The sequence below is a fragment of the Pogonomyrmex barbatus genome, unplaced genomic scaffold, assembly GCF_055798465.1.
Source record: "Pogonomyrmex barbatus isolate J1 unplaced genomic scaffold, ASM5579846v1 scaffold7, whole genome shotgun sequence".
Taxonomy (NCBI): Eukaryota; Metazoa; Arthropoda; class Insecta; order Hymenoptera; family Formicidae; genus Pogonomyrmex; species Pogonomyrmex barbatus.
In genome coordinates this window covers 7207934-7229447 of record NW_028297171.1, presented here as the reverse complement: position 1 = coordinate 7229447, position 21514 = coordinate 7207934, and the positions used below count along the sequence as shown (strand labels likewise).

General features: G+C 44.7%; 1 protein-coding gene and 1 long non-coding RNA gene across 9 annotated transcripts in view; one reads left to right on the top strand and one right to left on the bottom strand.

Moving 5' to 3' along the window:
* Window positions 1–21514, bottom strand: part of gro (TLE family member transcriptional corepressor groucho) — a 60133-nt gene that overhangs the window by 26563 nt on the left and 12056 nt on the right. For 5 of the 8 annotated variants that reach the window (XM_089083585.1, XM_089083583.1, XM_089083582.1 and 2 more), the window contains exons 3-5: window positions 11245–11351; window positions 10691–10766; window positions 4022–4066 (exon numbers count right to left, since the gene is read on the bottom strand). In XM_089083585.1, coding sequence (XP_088939711.1) covers window positions 4022–4066; window positions 10691–10766; window positions 11245–11351 — 228 coding nt within the window. Of the gene's footprint in view, window positions 1–4021; window positions 4067–10690; window positions 10767–11244; window positions 11352–17806; window positions 17826–21514 lie in introns of those variants that run through there. The other 3 variants (XM_089083581.1, XM_089083580.1, XM_089083584.1) reach the window with 3 other exon arrangements.
* Window positions 7730–9774, top strand: LOC148934959 (uncharacterized). Its single transcript, XR_016140976.1, has 2 exons — window positions 7730–8545; window positions 9556–9774. It is a non-coding gene; the product is annotated as an uncharacterized LOC148934959 (long non-coding RNA).

Genomic DNA, 21514 nt, shown 5'->3' with positions numbered 1-21514 from the left:
ATGTACGAACGAGAGAGCTCTGAAAAAGCGACCCCCGACCGCCGAAAGAGAGCACGTGAGAGACGGAGCGAGAGGGGTCGCACCGAAAGAGAGAACGAGTAGGAGAACCGAAAAAAAAGGAGAAAAAGCAAAGGAGAGAGAGAGAGAGAGAGAGAGAGAGAGAGAGAGAGAGAGAAAGGCTCGGAGAGAGAGCAGAAGACAGAGAGCTCGGATAGATAGACGTATATATGCATGAAGGCAGGAAGAACTGGAAAGGCAGGGTGAGTTATACGCAATTGGTCAGCCTGCACATTTTTTATCGGGCGCCGGGCGAACCCGCGATGGGGAAATGGTAGTTACTCTTGTATTGACGAACAACGCCAACAACAACGCCGCGGCAATATTCTTCCCAAAGAGATACGCGCTTTTTCGAGAAAACGCCGTCTCCGATTCGACATTTCCACTCGAAGGATTTCCACATTGGAGGCGATGTGATTTGTAATAATTTCCAGCTTGACTCCTCTTCTATAAGGATAACGCTAAAATTATTCTTATTCCCTTAAAAAAAAAAAACAAAAAAAAAATTCAGAGTAATAATAAATCAAACAATTAAAAGCACGGCCCGACGATGGTTTCATTACGAATAAACCGAAACGGAGAATCTTCTCCTTTTCATCTTTCATTACGCGACAAATTTTTAATCAAACAACATACATTTAACATTAATACTGTCGAAAGGGGAGTATCGCCGAGCGCGACTAAGTTTCTATTCCCTCTCCTCCGTATATTTTCCGCGATAGTTTCTAATTCTCCTGACTTTCCAAAATTCGGTAATGACCCATTTCGTGATCGCGTGCGCGTAACGTATCTGCGACATATTACCGTGGATCGCGGCTTAATCGAGCGGGACAACGAGCAGGCGGCGGCCACCGGCACCGAAGGACGTCCCTTTCAATTAAGCGATAAGCGTTATCGGGACAGATACGCCGACAGTCCGAATGTACGTACGTACGTACGTACGTACGACTCGATGGATGAATAGGGCGAGAACGTAACGCGCGCGACCAGTCGCGTCGCGATGAGTTTTTAGCTCCCCCGTCTCGCCCCCCTCCCCCTCCCCTTTCCCCTCGCCGCCGCTCTGATTCGCCCAGTTTATCCCACCCTTCCTCTTCCGCGCTTTTCTTTTGCGTGGTCGCGGGCGCTTTTTGCGCGAGCCGCCCGTTTTTCTCTATCGCTGCGAAATCTCATTTTCCATGAGGCTCGGCACGATGGAATTCGACGGACTCGAGAATCCGATAGGACGACTGATAAAGCCCTTTATCATCGATATTATCGAACGATATCGCATTAACCCGAAGATTAAAAGCGGTATAATTTCGATGGAACCTTTTCAACTTTTGTCCGGAAAAATCTTTTCAAAATTCCTCGCCGTGAAAATGCATCCTGCATGTGCACGTTGACGACGAGAGATGTCGAAGTGACGAGTGACTTCTCATTTCTTCCACCACGAGCGTCAAAAGGCGAAATATCCCCGGTAGGTAATCGATCGTAGTCTGTATCGTGCAATTAAATCGAATGAGCGAGCCGATGCTCGCGAGCGAGGGTGATCGAGGGGAGAAAACTCAAGACTGCTATCAGGAATGAGGAACGGATGGAGCGAGAGAAGTAATCGTACCTACAAGAACTGGGACATCGCCAACAAATTCGAGTTAGTCGAGTAGAGAGTGGTAAAGTGGTGGCTGCGGTAGGATGGGTGAGAGGCAAATGTCGACTTCGAGCTGCGGCAGGAGATACGAGGGTCGCAGATGCGAGGGATGGCTAGTATTCTGGGAGCAGCGAGCAGGGAGGTTTACAGGGTAGAAAAGAACACACAGTGGCGAGATGTGACGGGAAATCAAAGAGAGAGAGGGAGAGAGAGAGAGAGAGCGAGTGGAACGAAAGTGGAGAACTACACAATGAGCGAGGAAGAGCGAAAAGGGTAAAAACGGGAAAGGGGGTGACGAAACGGGAAAAAGAGACGAGGCAGAGATACAGAAGGTTCTAACCTCGTAGGGGAAGATTGTTTTCATTCGAGGGCTCAAATTGAAAAGGAGCGAGAAAACCGCGACGCGAAAGCCTGCTAAGTGGCGGGGATTGACTAAAGGGAGCTTGATTTATTTATTTTTTTGCCGAGTGAGGGAAGACTTTTTGAGAGTGACACGACGCGCAGCATCCCCGAAGAAAAGTAATAAATACATTTTCAGAAATGTCCATTAAGTCATCACTAATAACAGATAAAAAAAAATGAAAAGTGAAATTCCGATGAATAATAAAGCGTAATCCTAAACCAGATTGATCGCATTATATTTGTCGCGCGACAAACCGCTTAAAAATCCATCGAATTAACTTCCTTCAAGATGTCACGCCACCTGACTTTGTGTGAGCATCGCGCAAAATCATTGTCTAATACGTTTGGAAGATGGCAATTAATGTGAATAAGCTGGCAAAAGAGATTTAATCGCGCGTTCACGAGCGCATGGCATCGGCGCGATATTATCATGGTTAATTAGAGAGCCGACAAGAACCGATAACTTTTCATTTCTCTTCCAATTAGCATCAGAGAAGCGAATCCGCCGCGTTACATTATCTCCGCTGCAATTTGTGTCGCGGTGACTTGATTTCCCAGCGATTCCAAATGGTCTTACTTTTTCAATTTTTATTAACATTCAACGTGTATTATTACTCGATAAGTTATATAAGTACGAGAAACAGTTAAAAAAAAGTTATAAGCATGAAAATCTTTCCGGAAGTTTCGCCGCACTCGTTAGCGAGAAGAAAAATAACGCATCAAAGAATGCACATTTTTATATTCTTCGATAAATAGATACATACAAGATATATACAAGATACATACAAGATATATATATATATATATATATATATATATATATATATAAAGAAATCTAAAAATATATTCTTTGATATGTATACAAGCGGATCAAAAGTTTATATTAATTTGCGTAAACGAAGGAATTCGGTTTTATTCAATTACTCACAACCGTATTATCCTATATAAATCATTTAATCAAGCAAAACTTTTAACTAATTGAATTTGAATTGAGATGACACGTAGACATTTCCAATTTCCGTAATAAATCACGTTCGGTAAGCTTTACTCTAATTTTAAAGGACGACTCTCGCGGAGTCGCGGGTCGCGAAATCCACACCGACACCGATTAAAATAGCGCCGTCTTTTTAAAGAACGCCCCGATTTCTCGTGCATTATTCGCCGGAAACAATTTCGCGGTGATTCTGATGCCGTGCTACGCCCTATAACTACCCCGCAGTCCCCCCGCGCCTCGGCCCATTAAGCGCCGCCTCGAGGTACGAGGGTGAGAAATGATCGGCCGCTAATGCTAATGAATATCAGCTCGTTGTACCGGGACGGCGCGGGAGGGTTGTTTGGAGCTCGGGAGCCCCACTTTTGAGCATGACCGCGTGACGACGAGGGACTACCCGTAGCCGCTTTTAAGAAAATTGCTGACAGAGGGGACTGCCCCGCCGCTGTTTCCCCTGATTAGCCGAAATTACACGATTTCCCGGCCTAAACGCGCACATTCCGCCCGCATCCCTCATTTGCGGCCGCGGCCGATTCCGACGATACACCGACATACACTCCGGGCTCAATTAAACGAGAGCCACCCGGGTCCTTAACGTCCCGAAGTTAAGCATGATCTTGATTAACTCCGCGCGACGCTCGTTAAAGATCACATCCGAGCTAAATATATCTAATCTTTAATATAAATACACGAAATATTTTCCAATTATATATGACGTCGAAAACAGATATTATTTTCAGTTTTTTATTCTAAGTAGAATATTTTAATCATCAATTATCTAAATTGTAAATTACTGATCAAGACGACAGAAGTCTTGTTTGTTTACACATCATTAGGTTATCATAGTTATATAGTTCTATTATCAAGCGGTAACATTAGACAATCTTATTTAAATCTCTGAATGAAAAGGGATTAAATTACTTGAAAAAAAGTGATAAACTTACCTGTTTGTGCATTTCAACATTGAGACCGTATGACATCTCGTAGTACTGCAACAAGAAGATACTGTTTAGTTTACATAAAGTATTCCGCAGGGACGTAAAGTATTATACGGTTAAAATATTAAACGGCACACGGTTATAAATGCGGGAGAAACATATCGGAAAATTATTGCGTTTCGAAGTACGCGATCGTAAGACCATCTACATCCGAACTAGGTTGACGACCGCGTACATGCGGGCACGACCATAAATTGGCCAGCTGCCGCTCGAGTGTCAAACGTTCGAGAGACGCATTATTCGCAAACCGAGCTTTTCCAAAGCCGCTATACCTCAGATCTAAATGTGCAAAAAAGAAAGGTCACTTAAAAAATTAGAGAGTTTCGCGACATTTCATTTTCACGGTCGCATTTTGTGACGCAGCTATTTCCCGTATGTTTCTCTCGGAATACGATTTGATACCGGAAGCCCCTTTAGGGGCCCGCGTCTTTTTCCCAATTTAAAACGGGATACGTATATCGAGGTGCGGAATTCTCGAGACATGTCGAATCGCTCGGGAGTGATCGATGGATCGACGGGCGCGATCTTCTCACGCCGTCGGCATTCTCGTGGGCGAATTTCTGCGGGTGAGGGCGAGACCAAAGGGGGCCCGCAGTAGTAGTTGCCGTTCGATCCGACGTGTACATGCGTCTCGGTAAACTGCATCCGAACGATGCAGTCCAGTGGATGCGCTTGCGCGATCGTAAATTGACTAGTGGCTGTCGCTTAGCGCCGCGCGCGTCCGCCTTTAGCCGCTCTCATTCGGAGACGAATGGCTTCAGGGGAGGTGGTTTGCCGAGAGCACGAGAGAACGAGAGAACGAGAGAGAGAGAGAGAGAGAGAGAGAGAGAGAGAGAGAGAGAAAGCGAAGAGAGAGACAGAAAGGGAGAGAAGGTGCATTACACACGTCAAGCCAGACTGGGAGATACTCGGGCCTGGAGATCGATAGCATCGGCCACGGAAATATACCGACTTAATAATGCAGTCGATAACTACGCCTGGCGAACTTGGGGCAAGGCACGCGCGAAGCCTTCCTCCTTTGCGCAACATTTCCGGAGAGTCCTCCTGTCCACGTTGATACGGCGATCGTATCTCGCACGACAAGCACAGAGCTCGATAACACGTTTCCCCTCGATAGCTCTCGGCAGCTCACAAAAAAAGTGCGCGCGATCACTGTCGCGATAGATAAAAAGCGCTAATAATTTAAAGTCGGAATAGCAAATGTAATCGGTCCCTCGCGTGGTTGTTTATCTGTTCTTCCGTTCTTTATCACTTCTTCTCCAGCGCTGTATTCTTACCTTCCGTTTCGCTCTCGCGTGATCGCAGGTAGAGCGAGAAAGTTCGCTTCGCGATCGTCGACGTTTATTTGCGTCACGAATGCTTTGCGCACTTTGACTTAACCAGAGGAAGGCAAGATGTCGACATAAGCCGGTAAATGACAAGAAAGCTCTCTCTTAATGACAGAGAGAGAGAGAGAGAGAGAAAGAGAGAGAGTTCCGATATCGATCTCATCTGCCAGTCTCTCATTTTCTATTTTCACATGCCTGGGAACTCAATAATAGGAGTTGTACCGATAATTTCGCCCCCTCCGATTACTCGATATGGATCTTTTAGTAGCGAGCCTTTGATAGGATGATTGGACGACCTCGTTCGTCGCTCTCTCGACATTTTTCCTCGTTTCGTCCCTTTTCCTTCTCTCTTTGTCATTCCTTTCTCTCTTTACGCTCTCCTTTCTAGTTGTAGGACCGCACTTCGATTCAGTCTGTCGCCTCTCCCGTCTCTCTCTCTCTCTCTCTCTCTCTCTCTCTCTCTCTCTCCCCCCCCCATTGCCATTTTCCTTTTTCGCTCGCATCCACTCTTGACTCAACTCGCGGAAATTTACACGCTGCGCCCGCGGATAATTAAAGGATAATTAATAAGCCGTGCCGGGCGCGAACCGATGCGTCTGCGAGTAGTAACGCGAAATTTTTCTCTTCCAGCTTTTTACATTTTATATTTTTGAGAAAGAACTCATAAATTATAAAATACGGAGAACACCAATTATCACAAAATGCCGTAGAAACTTTTTCAATTTTCGAATATAAGTTATAATAAAAGTATTTTAAAACAATTTGAATTTCTATTTTAACCGTAGAATAACGTTAATTTATTATATTAATAATATGAGATAATACCGGCTCGAAATATATAGATGTGCCAGGGTTAACAAATATTTTTTTATTTTACCTCTAGAACCGATGGTGCGCGAAGATATTTTTAACGCATAAAGGAACAATATCGCCGACCGAACACCCGTCAGAATCGAAGCGTCACGGAGCAAAAATTTTGCTAGTGTTGATGAAAAAAAATTTTTTTCGAGAGAAGGACAACGTAGCACAGGAGGATAGAAATGCAATCTGCCAGGTATATCCGCGCGCGCGTATAGTTGAGGGGTGGAAAGCAAACGGCGAACCGTGGAAACAGGAGGAAAACAAAGAGTAATCGAGAAGCGTGCCCCAGGGATGTGGGTTACGTTTAATTTGTTGCAGCGCGAAAAAACGCGGCGGAGAAAAAACATAGATAATTGGAAAGTCTTCTCGTTCGCAGGCAGGTCGGAGATGCGCAACGACCTCGGGCCCGTTTTCGATAAGGTTTTTTTCATTCTATTCCCTCCCTCCCCTCTCCCCTTTTTTGTCCCTCATCCATACCATCGAATTTTCCTTCTCGTTTTTCCTCGCCAGCTCGATCATTACATTCGCGTATCGAAAATCAAATTAATTTTCTGACGGCCCGGGGATTCGGAGCTTTCCGCTTGTGCCCCGTCTGTTTTTGACGATACGTAATGGCACCAATCTTCCTCCCCCCCTCCACCTCCCGCCTTCAGAATATAGGGTTGAGGGACGCACTCGTCGAGGGGACTATTTCATTTAAAGACTACATTTTAGACAATTAATTCACCGCTGATGCACCGCAATCTGTCGCGATAAAAATATGAAACTCTTGCGAGTAATCGAACGGAAGACAATTTGCAAGGCAACAAAGATTCGCATACGATAATTGAAAGTATGCAAATGTTTATATATTTTCAAGAGCATTAGAATTGTTTATTTTCATTGTATAAATTAAAAACAAATCATTTTATAAAGGATAAAACAAAGAGAAAACGCAGAAAATTTTCGAGAAAATGTTAAAGTTAAATTATTTTAATTTTTCGTGATATATATTTTTCAATACAAAATATAATTTTTCGAAATATCTTTCTCCAAGTTTGAATGGTAAAAATATAAATTATCGATAAAGAAAGATCAAATAGTAATTAAAATTAAGATCGAATTTTTATAAACTAAGAATTCGTACGTTCTCAATTTGCCAATATTTTATATATTTCTTTCTAGATATACATATCTAAATATATTCATAGAAATTCTAAGATCGATGAAAACGCAAATTGAATCCGCGCAATTCAAAACGCATTAAACGTCTACTAAATCAAACTAAATAAATTAAGTACAAGTGTATCAATCAAAATTCCTGGAAGCGTGACATGATTGGCGGTATCTCGACGAGAGAAGGGAAAGATATCGCGTAACGACACAGAAAGGCGATGATCCGTAAGACGGAGCGGACAAAAGAGTGAAGCGAACCAGAGTGAGGAAGAGAGGGAAGGAGGGAGAGTCGGGGTGGAAGGGGCAAAAATTGAAGCAGCGCACGGATTTACGCGGCGCGTTACCCTAATGAAAATCGCGAAGGATGAAGTTGCGCGCGCGTGGCAGCGGTGGCGGTGGTGGCGACGGCGGAAAGAGATGAAGAGGAGAGGCGGTTCGGAATACACGAGGGTGGAATTAGAATATCAGAGACACGACTGGCATAGCGTCGTATACGTACTGTGTGGCGCGCGCGCGCGCGCGCGCGCGCGCACACACACACACACACACACACACACACGCACGCACGCACACATATCAACGCTCCTCGTCCGCGCGCGTCTCCGGCTTGCACGTATATAATACTTGTCGGTGGTTGACAAACCCTCGACATCAATTTCTCTCTCTGTCTCTGTAATTCGCCCCCTCTTTCTCTCGTATCTCTATCTATCTCTTCCTCGCTCCCTTTTCCCTCGACGCGAGTCTTGCTTCTCTCTTCCCCGCTACTTCTATCATTCCACTCTCCCTCCCCCCTCCCCCTCCCCACCCCCTCGATCCCTCCAACTGCTCCTCCACCTCCTGTTGCCACCCCCTTCTCTATCTCTCTCTTCGTTTACTTTGGAGATATCGATTACCGGCTCAACTCCCAACCCCCATCAACCCCTCTGTCACCTCCGACCCCCCCCTTATCCACTCCCTCTAGCATCCCCGACTCCCTTCCACTCGGCCCAGCTTGCTGCTTGGTTGCTTGCACGGTGTCACATCGGTGTAGCAGTTTACAGAGATAGTATAGTTCGCGACAATTACGATCGGCCGTACAGCAGACAGTGGTGTAGGACCACGGAATCCAAGGATACGTGGCTTTACGGTAACGACATCGATCTGCCGAACGCGGTTGATTTTCCGAGGAGGAGTTCTTAAGTCGCGCGTGTTTTAACGGTGTAAATGGAGCTCGCGTAAAACGAGCGCAATTTTCGCATGCAAAATACTATCGGCCTTTCGCATTTGGATTTGCATTTCTTAGGAATGCATTAACTAACGCGCGCAAATCCGAGTTACCCGTATTAGAACACTCCGTTTGGACTCACTTCGAAAATTAACGGATAGAAATGGAACGTTTCAAAAATTACAGCGACGCGTTTCCGCGATTATTTATAATGTTAATATTAAACTGATAATCAAGTATACCAAGTACCAACAAATAGAATGTACATAATAAATATTAATTAAAATAGATTAACAGATTAATATCGGAATATTTTAATAAAATTTTCTCATAATTTTAATACGATTCTCTAAATTCCTTGAATTATTACTAATATAATAATAATAATAATAATAATAACAGTTAACGTTAGACTCGCTGTATCGGTTTCATTTTTCATCTCTACATAGAGTCCTAAAATTCTGAAAGGCACCCTAGTAAACATTCGCAATATGCCTTTAGCTCGGCTGAAATTTGCGTCTATTGAGCATAACGGGGTTATTGAACCCTCCAATCCGTGCTGTTCGCTTTCGTATCTCGAAAGCGGTTTGCAGAAATGCATAAGCACTGTGCCTGCGAGAGCGCATTCTCGTGCAACGTTGAGTTCGTATCGAGACAAGATTTTGTTCCGATTCCGCTTAATTTTTATTTCCGCAATAGTCGCTCGTGTCTCTCGCAAATTTAACTTTACTACAGAAAACGAAAAGCGCTATAGTATTTAAAAATATTCATGCAGATTTTCAAATGACGTCCGCACCGATAAGATTTATTATCAGAATTTAAAAGGAGAAACACACGTTCGAGTGTATTTCGCAAATTTACACACACCGCGAGTTTTATACGCGAATTCTAAGAAAGCGCTTGACTACAATCCGATGCGTGACTTTTTGCAGCAGCCATTCACGATGAAACGGGTGAGCCAATATTTCATTCGGAGCATTCAATTTCCGGTATCAACGCGTCTGGTGTATCGCTTCTGAAACGAGATCTGGGACCAAATTTCTCAATGCAAACCACGATCCAAATGAAATTGAATATAATTACTTAAAATATCAAATATCATCTTAAAAAAAGAAATTATATTTGAAATGTGAATAAAGTGCAGAGACGTATATGTGCCTCGCAATTCCCCAAACAAATTATAATCGTCTCGATTTCAAATAACTCTCTCTCTCTCTCTCTACAGTCCTGTAAAAGGAAAAATTTATCGTAGGGATAACAATAATAACATCCAGCTCGCCTTGTGCGAAGAAGAAGGGAGCAACGGGAAACGGATACTTTGGACCATGTTAGTACTGCACTTTAATATAGGTAGTCCAAGTTAAGCTCCTTACCGATGACGATACGATTAGTACGGTTGACTGTACTAATTGCCTTCGCACTGATCGTAGCTAAATCGAAGAGGAGCCGGCAATACGAAGCGAAAATAATATCAATCGTCTCACTATACCCGGAGAGAACGGCTTGCACTGTTCTCTCGTTTACGTAATGTCCTGATCTTTCATGGCTCGCGTTATCGATAAATAGCCGTGTGCCTAGCGTGTGTTCTCGCGTGTCGATACGAATGCAAGTCGAGAGAGGCTCCTCGAAGATTTCCTCGCGATGCACGCGAGGCCGATAATCGAATTTCATTTTTATTTTTAACGACCACGTCAATTTCCGCGCAAGTTGCGGAAAACGCCGGATTAAATATTCGTCGAAACTCGAGAAGAGCAGCGGCGGCGCTCTCTCTTTTTCCCTTACTTTTGGATACAAAGTTTCTTACGATATTCTATGGGAGCTTGTTTGCTTGTTGTTGCATCTCGCGCATAAAAGGATTATCGAACACCGAGAAGGATAGCGCTACGAGAATCGCCGACATTTTCACGATTAAGGAACTAAATTGTTGTCGGAGTTACTCTTTCTCTCCCCTCCCCCCCCTCTCTCTCTCTCCCTCTCTCTTTCTTTCGATTTGGACCGCTCTCGACTCGCAACGAAAGAGGTAACGAGACTCGATCGAAGAGAGGAAAGACACAAAAAGGAACTTACAAAGTGCCTTACCATAACGTAGTGCCTCTGCATCTCGGTCTTCTCGCTGGCTAATTTCTCGCACTCGAGCTTCAGTCTGAAACATGAAAAAGAAAACCAGAAACAATTGGGTAGAATAGGTTAAATACATTTACATCGGAATACATTTACATCAGAAAGACAAGATGCATACTAACGTTACAAGTAAGGAAATGCATGACAAGACCTGTCCGCGTACATACAGATAGAAATAAAATATACATCGTAGCATGCATCGAATGGCGCGAATCGATCGATAATCGCGGCATCGCTCGAAAGTCGGCTGCGAGAAAACGGAGGAAAACGCGGGGAAAAGCCAGTCGTCTTGTATAATCGCGAAAATTCGAGGAAGGATAAAGTATGGCGGGGCAAATAGAAGAAAGCGAAGAGAGGTAGAAACTAAAGGGAAAGAGAAACGTCGTAGAAACCGGGGCAAAGAGCAAAAGACTAAAAAGAACATAAGCGAGGGAAGAGAGAGAGAGAGAGAGAGAGAGAGAGAGAGAGAGAGAAAGAAAGAAAGAAAGAAAGATACTCACGAGTGGTACTGCTGTTGGATGAAATTGAATTCCTCTTTGATCCTCTCGCAAGTGTCCGCCACCGTGAATTTCAGCCCGCCAGCAGCCCCGCCGCTACCGCCGCCACCCTGCAAGAAAAAAGGAGTTGGGGAAACGATGAGATTCAATTAGCTATATATACACGACAATGTGGACGCGATAGAGGAGGATACGCGCGCACGTGGGCGTTAATATCGTCCGTAGAACGCGCTCGCGACGAATAAGCCGCATCCGCGGCAAGCAGCCTGCTGTCACTTTGTGGCATTGTGTTTAATCTTTTTAGCTCCGGGACCAGTCAGTCGTCCACGTGCGGATTCCAGGTTATTAATACGAATAAATGAATCGACCGTGTCTGCGTCTACAAACGCGGGCAACTGGTTTTCCCTGTCGGGAAAAACATTCATTATCAAAAATTATAATAATCTTTGTAAAAAAACAAAAAGATAAACCAGCATGCGTCATGTTATAAATTAACTTCAACTTGCGCGATATTTCACGTAGTACACATTATAAGCGTAATATAGCGACGTAATTTTCTCTTCAGAATAGATCCTAATGTACTTATGATTCAAACAAGATCATCGATATCATCATAATCATCATTATGGTAGATTAATAGAGCAAGATCTTTTTCAATGCTTAAGGCTTCGCCTGTAAATATTTCAAAGTTTTCTCCTTTGAGATGCTACGGCATTATAGAAATGTCTGCGGTAGGCTGTTGGCCAAAAAGCACGCCAGAGTTTCTCGTTTCGTCGGATACCTTTGGAAACACATTAAGCCACGACGTGCTTAAAGTCGAAGATGACAAGGAGCCAGCAGCGTCGAATGGCCTTCGGGCACATAAGGCGCACGCAAACACACGGAACCAAGCCCAGAAATGCGAGCAAGGGGCAGCCAGGTATAAAAGACGGGCGTCTCGAGCGGGGGCGAGAGAAGACAGAAAAGAGAGGGAGAGAGCGAGAAAGACAGAGAGGGATAGAGGGACGAAAGCGCGGGCCTGAAGAGCCAAGGATGAAGGGCTGTGAAGGCGTCGTTAATGAGACCCATTCCACCAGATACCACGAGGTTCGTTCGAGTCCACCACCACAGGTTTCTCCTCGAAAGAGAGAATGCCACACAGCTCTATACACACACACACCACCAATGGCACTTGGCGCGCCGACTGAAATTATGGAGGAAAAGATCGGCGCTTTCCTATGACAGTAATGATTACGTTGCGGCGAAGGGGGCGTCAATCGAATTTCGAAAGGATGCGCCTCGCGCACTTCTTACGAGCGAGCCGCCGAATACTATTATTACGCGAGAGGCCCTCTTACGTGTGTAGATTTTAGTCGAAAATAAAAATACCGGCTACTACAAAAATAAGCTATACACGAAAAGACGCTGCAACCTCGATATCAACGTTAATGATCTCGCACGGGAAGACACCCGATTTTCGGAAACGCTGCTCGCGACCGTACAGCGTCCTCGCCGGCCATCCCCGCGAGGAACTTTATCTCATCCCGATAGATAGATCGATGACTAGACCGAGTGGTAACAAAAATTGTGATTTTTCGAGAGATCGCGGCCCCGCGCTGAATGATTTGGCCACTTGTTGAATGCGAAACGGGGAGTGGCTGTCGGTGGTAAAATGGTTTGGGAGAGCGCGGGAGAGAGTACGGTGGCGGTGGGCCTCACTTGTTGCAATCATCAAACGGAAAAGTCATCGAACAGGTTGTTGCGCCGCAGCACGACGCATCGTGTTGCATCCGCGGCCAACGACAAATTCGTTTTCATTCTCTCGCTTTCCCTCTCTCTCTCTCTCTCCCTCTGTCCCTCTCTTTACCTTGCTCTCTCATAATACCGCGAGCCATCGGCTGAAATTAACGTACTATGCCACTGCGATTTGGCAAACATCAACATTCGTTCCCGCGCAAATATTCCATCTTTATTTTTCGATCATCCTGAAAATTTCACTGCAGTTTTAAAATTTGTTCGATAAAAGCTGTTTTTGCTTTATTTAGAGAGAGAGAGAGAGAGAGAGAGAGAGAGAGAGAGAGAGAAATGTGTCTTTTTTTTCAAAACGAGAAATGAGATGAATGATCTTTCCGCTTTCTTTCGCGCTTGCTACACTCAGAGAACTCGAAAATAAAATAACAAATATATAATAATCGAAAAAGAAAGTTTAAAATAGCAGAGAAGATCGATTATCGTCATACGGTAGCACACGTTTGACGTAAATACTGATTTATAAATACTTGAACGGAAATTTAAATCGTGTACTCCAAAATTAGAGACCTGCCCGTCGACCGGGTCATTATTCTCCGATGGTACTTATTTGCGTTACCGAAATTGCTACTTTTACTCCGACGTCGTTAGAGCGCGAACGGCTCCTCGTCGAAATAGCACCAAACGTTACGAAAAATCTTCGATTAATTCGATTTAATTTATTTATAACGTATAATCGGAATATCCTTTTCGAATTTAGCGTTGGTTAAGCGTCGCAAATAAAATTAATGGTGAAGTCTCACAGAAATAATCTTTCTCCCGACATCTTTGTTCCTAACGTATCCATTCTCTGATAATATCGCGGAGTGGCGTGAGCACTTTTAGCTCCGCCAGGGTCACCCCACGTGGTGTCTCCGTGTGGACGCGCGTGTTATTAAGAAACGAAGACAAAAGTCCTCCTCCGTTCTCGGCAGCGCGGCCACGACCGCAAAACTGCGCTCCACGGCTCTGTTGTGCGTGTCTTTTGTGCTCGTTTCTCGTCCGCGAAAAGGGTTCCCCTTTTTCTTTCACACCGGCGGGTATACACACGCGGATAGTATCGAAAAACCGGCTGGTTCACTTTGTTGCCAGGAGATAATGGCCGTGCGAATCGTAAATAAGGTAATAGGTCTTTCGAGAGCCCCGGTACGAGGCCCAAAGATCGGGTGACGTAAGCGGGAGCCTCTTAAGGTATCCTGCGCGCTTCCACGGAGGAACGGACACATCGGATATAAATCGTCCTTCTCTCTCTCTCTCTCTCTCTCTCTCTCTCTCTCTCTCTCTCTCTCTCTCTCTCTCCCCCCCTCCCGTCGATCGGTACATACATCGAAAACAAGAACGCGTGATTCTCGAAGCTTTTTACACTCTGTTCTACTGTATTGTGTAGGTTTGCGATATATATTTTACCGCGTGACATTTCGCTTCTTTAAAAAAATCTCTTTGATACCTACATCATTTCATGTATAATTCATCTCTTTAATCATTCAAAAATTATCTCTCGCTATACAGAGGCATTTTATCCCACTTATTCCTCTTTCCTTGATATTTTTATATATCGCGCGGTTCGCGATTCGACTCTCTTTGTGTTATTTGAAAATTATTTGCAACTTCAACCTCACGCTCCGGGCTGTCGTGAACCATAAGCGGATGCGCCTCATGTCAAATCTACTTCTGCCGTTAATGGAAGTAACACGCCGGGTGCAACGCGATTGCAACTTGAAGTCAGACGCTGGGTTCGCTGACGCAGCTGCAGTTGAATAAACACTGGATGCGCCGATGTGATGCGATGCGATGCGTGCACGTCGGACAACGAACGTCGACGAAACTTGTGCACGGAGAACGACTTGCGTACACAATCGCACGCGCGACGATGCATCCTGCGCAAATAAGAGACCGGGCATCGTCATCGGGAACGCGCGGGCATGCGGATCTGCCGATTACGCGCGTGAACGCCCATTAAAAGTGACGGTGGAGATCGGCGAGGGAAAGAGAAAAGGAGGAAGACGAGCGAGAAGTAATCGGTCGATTACGGCGCAAAAAGTGGATATCACATCCGCGAGCGGAAGAGGGAAAAAGAAACGCGGTACGATCGTTTGGCGAGGCGAGCGCGAGAGTCCGAGACGATGCGACCGCCTCGTTCGTTCGTGCTCGTTCTAACGGCAAACAAGTTTTTCGTTGACTGGAAGAAAGACCGCGCGCCGGTTCTCCGTTCACGAGATAGCGATGCGGTGTAATTATTTCATATGTCCGCGCCGACCCTGTCATAACATAATTGAATCCCGATTGATCGACTCGAGATCGCACGAGAATGATCGTCAAGTATCGGGTACGTGTAATTATAAAACATCGAGAAAGGAATGAGCAACGTGTTCATGGACTATAACGTTAGTTCCGGCTCGGCTTAGACAAGCTTAGACCGAGGGCAATCAGTTGAAAAAACACCGCTGGCTCTAATTTCACCTCGATAAATTAGATCCGAAATCTCTACAAAGCGCGGAGATCAGTTAATCACGTTCGCTCTAGAATGGAGAGACGTGTGCGATATTATTGCCAATGTCGCCGGTACACGGTTTCGTTAATCGCCATTGTTAATTAATAGAGTCACGATCCTCTTGCGAACGATCCCGTGCGCGGTAACCGGATTACGAGACTCGCAACTCGCACGTAAAGATGCTTAGGATACCCTGATAATATTGATATTTTGCCTCAGCTGCACAAGTATTTTTAATATTGGTACTTTAATCTTCTCGCGCTACAGGGATATTTAGAAAAGCACCGGTAAATAATGAACTTTAATCGTTGTTTCCGAGAAACTATACTTTTATAATATCTATTGATTATAATCATTAACTTTACATTGTTGTAAAATATGGAATATTTTCACGATCATTAGGTAAGTTTGTTTCAAATATTTTTTTTTTCTATTTATATAATGTATAATTTTATATAATTTTATGCTTGCACATACATTTATCTTTATTGCACTTGAGGCATTCTTTCCTTTCTTGAATTTGATAATAATGTTTAATAATAAAAATTATTATTATTCGCACTGTAATGTGGTAAATTTATGACTGCAAAAATTTAATTCTTGATTCTATTGCTATTCAGCAATTCAATACAATGTATATACCAAATAATTATAAAGTGGTGTTCGGTATTTGCGATACACAGCGCGCACATCAAGTTTTCGGAGCTCCATTCAAACTACTTTATTTAAATTTAAACGCCCCAAATTCGGACAATGGCATTCGTTCAACAATTAAAGGTCGTTCTTTGCGAATAATGATTAATCGATGAAAATACCATGGAATTACCGTGCGTTCGGAGTTTTCATGCGGACACTCTGTGATTCGCGCAAAATTCCTTTTAGGAGCAGCAGAGATTTCGGAGCGCGTTAAGGATATACGCGTGTTCGATCAACGTCGGTGTGTTGCGAGAACGCTAACAAATGCCCCTCGCCCCAGAAGGGGATGAGCGAGCACTAGTAGGGTGAACTAACAGAAGGGACATATGCGGGATCGGTAGGGTAGAAAGGAAGAGCACGTGACATTCTTGGCGAGTGTGGAAGCGTGCGTTTTGAATAAGCGTAGCTCCATCACAATGACTCGAAGGAATGAGTCTATCCTAACAATACCTCTTCCCACAATGTCAATGACATTCAATAATCAGACTCACGCATTAATTGGATCAATCATCGCGAAAGAAAAAAATACGCCGGCGCGTGGAGACTAATCGTAAATTTAATTGAAACCAGTCTCGGCGTCATCCCATCATGCAAGAGGCATGATTTTTGCATATTTGGTGTATTTTTCTATAATTATCACCAAATAAATTTCAATGTTCGATGTGCTTGAGAGCTTTAAAGGGTAAGAAACCGAGAGCGGACGTGGCCGTTGCGGGAAGATCGATTCAAAATGTTGAACCGGGGAGTCTTCCACGTAATTTGCCCTGTAGTTGTCCAGGAACGGAGGGAACGTTCGACAGTTCTGGGACGCTCCTCCGTACAACGTAACTTCGCTTCTCATCCCGCCGCGCAATCTCACGTCCGTGTCGCAACAACGGGCCGGCACACGTACACGCGAACGCGCACGCCGAGTCCGGGCATTACGGGTCCCTCTGGCCTGTATATATCGCTATGATTATATTATAGGCTAGATGTGTATATATCGCTATGATTATATTATAGGTTGGACGGTTTCGTGCCGGCGCATAGCCCCGGCAGAAGCCGGGCCAGGGAGGAGGAAGGGGGTGGAGAGGACCCCGAACAATCTCGACTCGTGCCTCGGATGCTCCGGAGCGCGTGATCCACGTGGGGGATGTGTTCGTTTTCGACGCCACTACGTGTACGTGTGTGCGTGTGCACAGGTGCGCATTTCGTGCGTATTTCAAATACACGTGCCATTGTACGACACAATGGACGTCATCCCCCGGGAAGGGGAGGGAGGGGATTTTGCTTCTTCTCCCCTGAACCTTGGCTTCGCCAAACAAGACTCGTCCTTCGCGCGAGAGCACTTGTCAGCGCTTAAGCAAAGAGAAGAAAGATGGAGATAGCGATAGATAAATGAGCATGGGGGATGCGGAGGGGCGGAAGGATAGTATCACGGGGAGAGAAATTGGTGCCAAAAGTCGCGGCTTTCCCGCGGAATCCTCGGCGATTCTCGGAGTTCTACCATCTTCTCGATAAGGAGGCAGGGTTATATCGTCAGTTAAATAATTCATGAGGCTCCGGGGCGCGATGAATTCCAACGGAATATTTGGTAACACAATATGGAATATTTATAGAAACGTAATTTACCTAAGATCGACTCGAGCATTGTCCGGAAGACAGAATTCTTGCTTGTTCACCGCGAGGTCGCGATCGATCTTCCGCGAGGCGGATTCTCCGGCAGGTGAAAAGCGCCTCGGGCAATAAAATTGTCACTTCATTCGCAGACCTTTTAACGAATAAAATATGCGAGGGAAGAAAGTCGGAGTGAAGTCCTGCTGTAGGGGATACACCGGCTGTAGCGAGAGATCGACGGATCCTCAGAGTGGCCATCTGACGGGATGGTTAAAAACTCGCTTGTACCAGCAGGACGAGAGAGAGTGGCTTCGATCGTCTTCCACCACGTGGACGATATCGCCTTTGGTAAATGCCTTCGTCACGCGAGGGGTGAACCGTTTATAGTCTACAAGGAAGTCGGCCTTTTTCTCCTTTCTCTCCGCCGCACGCTCGCGCGCGCGCGCGCATCCCTCGTACGACCCTTCGTTCCTTCGAGGCTGCCACCGAGAGGGGGTAGCTTGGCTCGCCCGCCAGCCAGCTCTCACGTATCGCAACCTTTCCTCTGCCCGGTCTTATACGCCGTCGTGAGAATGATAATCGTTTTATCCATGTGAGAGCAGCGAGACGTGTATCACCTGTTCGTTTTCTCAAAGCTTCACTTGGAAATGATTGCCCGCTCCGAGCGGCGATATCGTACGCGAAAAATTCAACTTTTACAAAGTCGAGTAGATATCCGACTTCCGTTTCAATCTACCGACTTCCCCGAATAGAATCTGCAATGGCGAGAAACTGCGGGAAAACGAAACGTTGAAAAAATGCTGTTCGACGTGTCGTTAATCTGGATGAGAAAGGAGAATGCTCGTTCGAAATATTTAAGAAGTTTTCATTACCATGGGGAAAGAACGACACAACTACTATGAATAAATACTTCTTCTTTTAAAGTATATGGTTTCAAGTCAAGTTTACACGAACACACTTTCGAGACTCAGAAACTACGTGTACCTAAATCGATAATAAAGCTACAGTCGGTTTTACCGCTATCGCTACTTTCACTACAAAGAATCAAGGAACAGCGATCAGGGTAGAAGGAATCTCGAAGGATTTCGATTATCGATCAAGGTAAACGTTTTCCTAAACACCCTCGTCGCGAGAAACGAGAGTGATCTTTTTCTCTCGTTTCGACATTCGAACAACGTTCATCGCAGTGTTGATTAAACACGCAAATACGATATATTAATTCGTACCTTGCTTTTTTACAATTAATTAAATTACCTAATAATCTTGGCAAATTCCGTAACTGCCTCGAATTAGAATTTTTCTTCTCTAGAACGATGTACCTGCAAGATTGTAAAGTGACACGTCTCTTTTTTAATTATTTGTATCTCATTCTAGAGGTGCGATGTAGCCATGTGTGCGCGTATGCTGATAATGCTTGTCCAATATTACAATGTATAAAGTCAAAGTTTGCGATTCGAGCGGTTAATTACCGATTGACCGTTCACCCTACAGCAACTACCTGATCGAATAAGCAGCTAACGAAATTTCCGGCTAATTGAAACCGCTATGAGGCAGCCGCTAGCATTCCGATATACAGCGCTCGGTCGTTCTTTCGATCGATCGGCATGATTCGCGATATACGACGATTTGACGGCAGTGATAGTCATTCAATGCGTCTATGTATCTCCGGTGCCCTTCGTCCCGGGATACCCCTCTCTCTCTCTCTCTCTCTCTCTCTCTCTCTCTCTCTCTCTCTCTCTCTCTCTCTCTGTCTCTCTTTCCTTTTCTCTTCTCCCCAGCATCTCTCTCTAACTCGCTCGTCCTTTAACGAGGCTGGCCGAGGGTCGATCCCCGTTCGACATGTAAATGTAAATGTTGAACAAGATCCCGCCAGGGTTTCCCAACCTCGAGCAGGAAATACGTCGACAAACTAATGCATCGCTGGTCAGAGAGAGTGAGAAAGAGAGACAGAGAGAACAGTCCCTGAGAGCCACTCGTGCTGGGGACATTCGCTGACTCCCCTCCGTCTCTTCCCCCCTCTCCCCCCTCCGGTATGTGGCAAGAGTGTTGCGACCATCTCCGACACAGTTGGCAGTGGTGATCAATCTTGCTCTTGGAGACCAAAGACACATTCCAACCGCCCGCCTCTCTCCCTTTGCGCGTGCGGGGGAGCAATAAAAGTCAAGCAATAAAAAGTCCCGACAGCGATAACGCGGCCACCTTGGATGCGCCGGTCGCGTTACGATAACACGCCTTTGAGAGTTGATTCACTATCGATCGCTGTTTCTTTCCATACTTATTTAATCTCCGATTGTTCTTGAATGAGATAAAAATTTTAAGGACAAATTTTTCGAAAATTCGAAATTGAATTTTCTTTAAAACGTCAAAATGGTAAACTTGTAATTGTACGACTAAAAATAAATAATAACAAAGCGCAATAACAAATGAACGTTTACTTTGAAATAATGTTCATTTTTTGTTAATATTGTGTAATTTTTATATCGCGTTAACATATCGCCACTGTAAAGCCAATTGTCGGTTGAACGATCGGTCTTTTAAAACAAGGATATATTATTCCGGAAAATGTCTCGGTATTTCGTGCGTTGAAACGCGAGAGCGTGTCTAGCAACATTTAATGGAATAGGATAATTTACGGGAACGAGGATGAGAACCGCTTGGGATTTCAGTGGGCGGCGTTGGTCCCCTCATCAAATGCTTGTCATACCGTTCTTACCCTCAAACTCCAGAGCCTAACGGATCCCAACAGCCGAGTAAAGCTCGTACCCCGCACCCCCGTATACACAACGAGAAAGAGGATTGTGCGTGCGTGTACGTGTTCATGTGGTGGGAAACGGACTCGACTACCCCAATGGACATCCGTAGACCGACGCTTAAAAAGCCATAGGCCGGAGCGATACGCCCCTGTGGATGGATGGGAATTATGCCGCTAAAACTCACCAATTACGAAACCCGAACGGGCTTGCCTCATCTATCCCTTTCTCTCCCGTCCGTGATCTCCCTTTAATCTTAAACGCACCAAGTATCTCCTCCAAATACGCAGAGGGAAATGAGTAATTAGTTTCCGACGGGGTTTCCCGAATTTGCAACTATAAACCATTAATATGACTGCCACGTTGTAGTTAACTATTTACCGGCACAGTTGAAATTTTTATGGAAATGCTATTTTGAAAGATAAATATGGGACGGCATGTAATTTTAATTTTTCTAACTAAATTTCATCAATTCTTAAATTATTAAAGTTAAAAGTTTAATCTTAGAAATTTCAATCCGGTAATAAGATAGAAAAATTATCGTGAAAACCGGCTCAATTTAAAATGCAATTAATATATACAATAAATAAGAGTAACGATAAGAGAGATCGCTTCTAAAACGCAAAGTAGAAAATCAACGCGCCAGATGGGAGAAATCGTGTAATTGTATTCGAGATGCTCGGAGAAGTAGTTTACCACCCAGCCGGGGCGTCAGCGATACAACGTGTATTTACGACGGGGGTCAAACAATAGGATGGAGGACGAGAGATGAACAGAATCCCTTTCGATGTATCATAGTCCATCATCCGCCGTGGTGAAAAGGACCATTCGTCTGATTACGATTTCGCGAAATCCCACGTGACGGATTAATCAGAGAAAACCGCGCGCCGCTTCTTGCCTCCCCCGCTATTAATTAATCTCTACGATTAATCACTACAGGCACTTTTCATCGGACAGTAACTCGTTTCTTACT